Below are 1,253 nucleotides of genomic sequence, written 5' to 3'. Positions count from 1 at the left end.
TTTTTACCTTACTACAGAGGAACAATATGATGACATGTGCCACCTAACCACCCCTCTAGGTCCGTCTATGGTTTATAAACTCTAAAATTCATCCCCTCCATATAAACACAAACATTTTTAGTAACAACTTTGTGAATCATTCATATTCTTTAATTCTCCAATGGTTAATTATATAATAATGTTAGTAATTGGGATTCAAACAAAGAAGTTTTATATTAAATGCAACTTTAGAGAACATATTATATATAAATAAATATATATTACAAGTGTGAGGAAATGAATATAAAGCCAGATTGATGGAGCACCCTATATATACACATGACCCTTTCATTCCCACCACATCACCAGCTTTCTTTCACACTCTCTTCCATTAATATTCTTCCACTGCCCAAAACCAAAAGCCAAAAACAGTGACATTAACTCCCCAAAAATGGCCTTCAAGAAATCATCAAACAAGCTCTCACAGGCTGCAATTCTCAAGCATATCATGAAGAGGTGCTCAAGCTTAGGAAAGAAACAACAACAACATAATGATGACGTACCCAAGGGCCATTTCGTCGTTTACGTGGGAGAAAGCCGTAGCCGATACGTCATACCTATTTCCTTCTTGTCCCGGCCGGAATTCCAGAACCTGCTCCAACGAGCCGAAGAAGAGTTTGGGTTCGACCATGATATGGGGCTAACCATTCCTTGTGAAGAACAAGTCTTTGAGTCACTTACTTCATTGATCGCTTAAGGTTTTGCGTACGTGAATTAGAGAATATACATGATCAGCTGCTACTATAATTTCCCTTTTTTATTTTGGGTTTACTCTAACCATGCATTACCAAATTAATTTAAAGAAAACTTGTAATGGGTTTTTTTTAATTAATTTGTAAATCCTACAGAAGTTTTTCTCACCAAATGTGTTTTGGTTTTTCCTTCTGGGCTATACATACATATATATGTATATATATATATATATATATATATATATATATATATATATTGTTTGAATGTTATAATTGTGGATTTTTATGCTATTGATCTACGGAATATTTTGTTGCTTCTAGCTGTTTGATGATTAGATTTGCAGTTATTATGTAAAAAGAAACGGATTTAATTTAGGCAACTATATATATATGATGATTACAACGGCCGGATTGACTGACTTAATTAGCGGTATTAATTAGTATTATTTGGTATCTCATTAAATATCAGCTCTTCAATTTTGAATCTGATTATATGTGTAATCATTCTTTTTATGGACAATG

General features: G+C 33.0%; 1 protein-coding gene across 1 annotated transcript; it reads left to right on the top strand.

Moving 5' to 3' along the window:
* Positions 1–358: 358 nt before the first annotated feature.
* LOC112521974 (auxin-responsive protein SAUR50-like) lies at positions 359–872 on the top strand. Its single transcript, XM_025131001.1, has one exon. It carries the CDS (start codon positions 431–433, stop codon positions 734–736), a length of 306 nt encoding a protein of 101 aa, XP_024986769.1. The 5' UTR covers positions 359–430; the 3' UTR covers positions 737–872.
* Positions 873–1,253: the final 381 nt, after the last annotated feature.

This window comes from Cynara cardunculus (assembly GCF_001531365.2).
Source record: "Cynara cardunculus var. scolymus isolate 2C chromosome LG 11, CcrdV1, whole genome shotgun sequence".
Lineage (NCBI taxonomy): Eukaryota > Viridiplantae > Streptophyta > Magnoliopsida > Asterales > Asteraceae > Cynara > Cynara cardunculus.
Note: the sequence above shows the minus strand (reverse complement) of the source record. Positions and strands in the feature narration are given on the sequence as shown.

Bases quoted from the DNA above. Each gene is read 5' to 3' on its own strand.
- LOC112521974 (XM_025131001.1), top strand. From the start codon at position 431: ATGGCCTTCAAGAAATCATCAAACAAGCTCTCACAGGCTGCAATTCTC.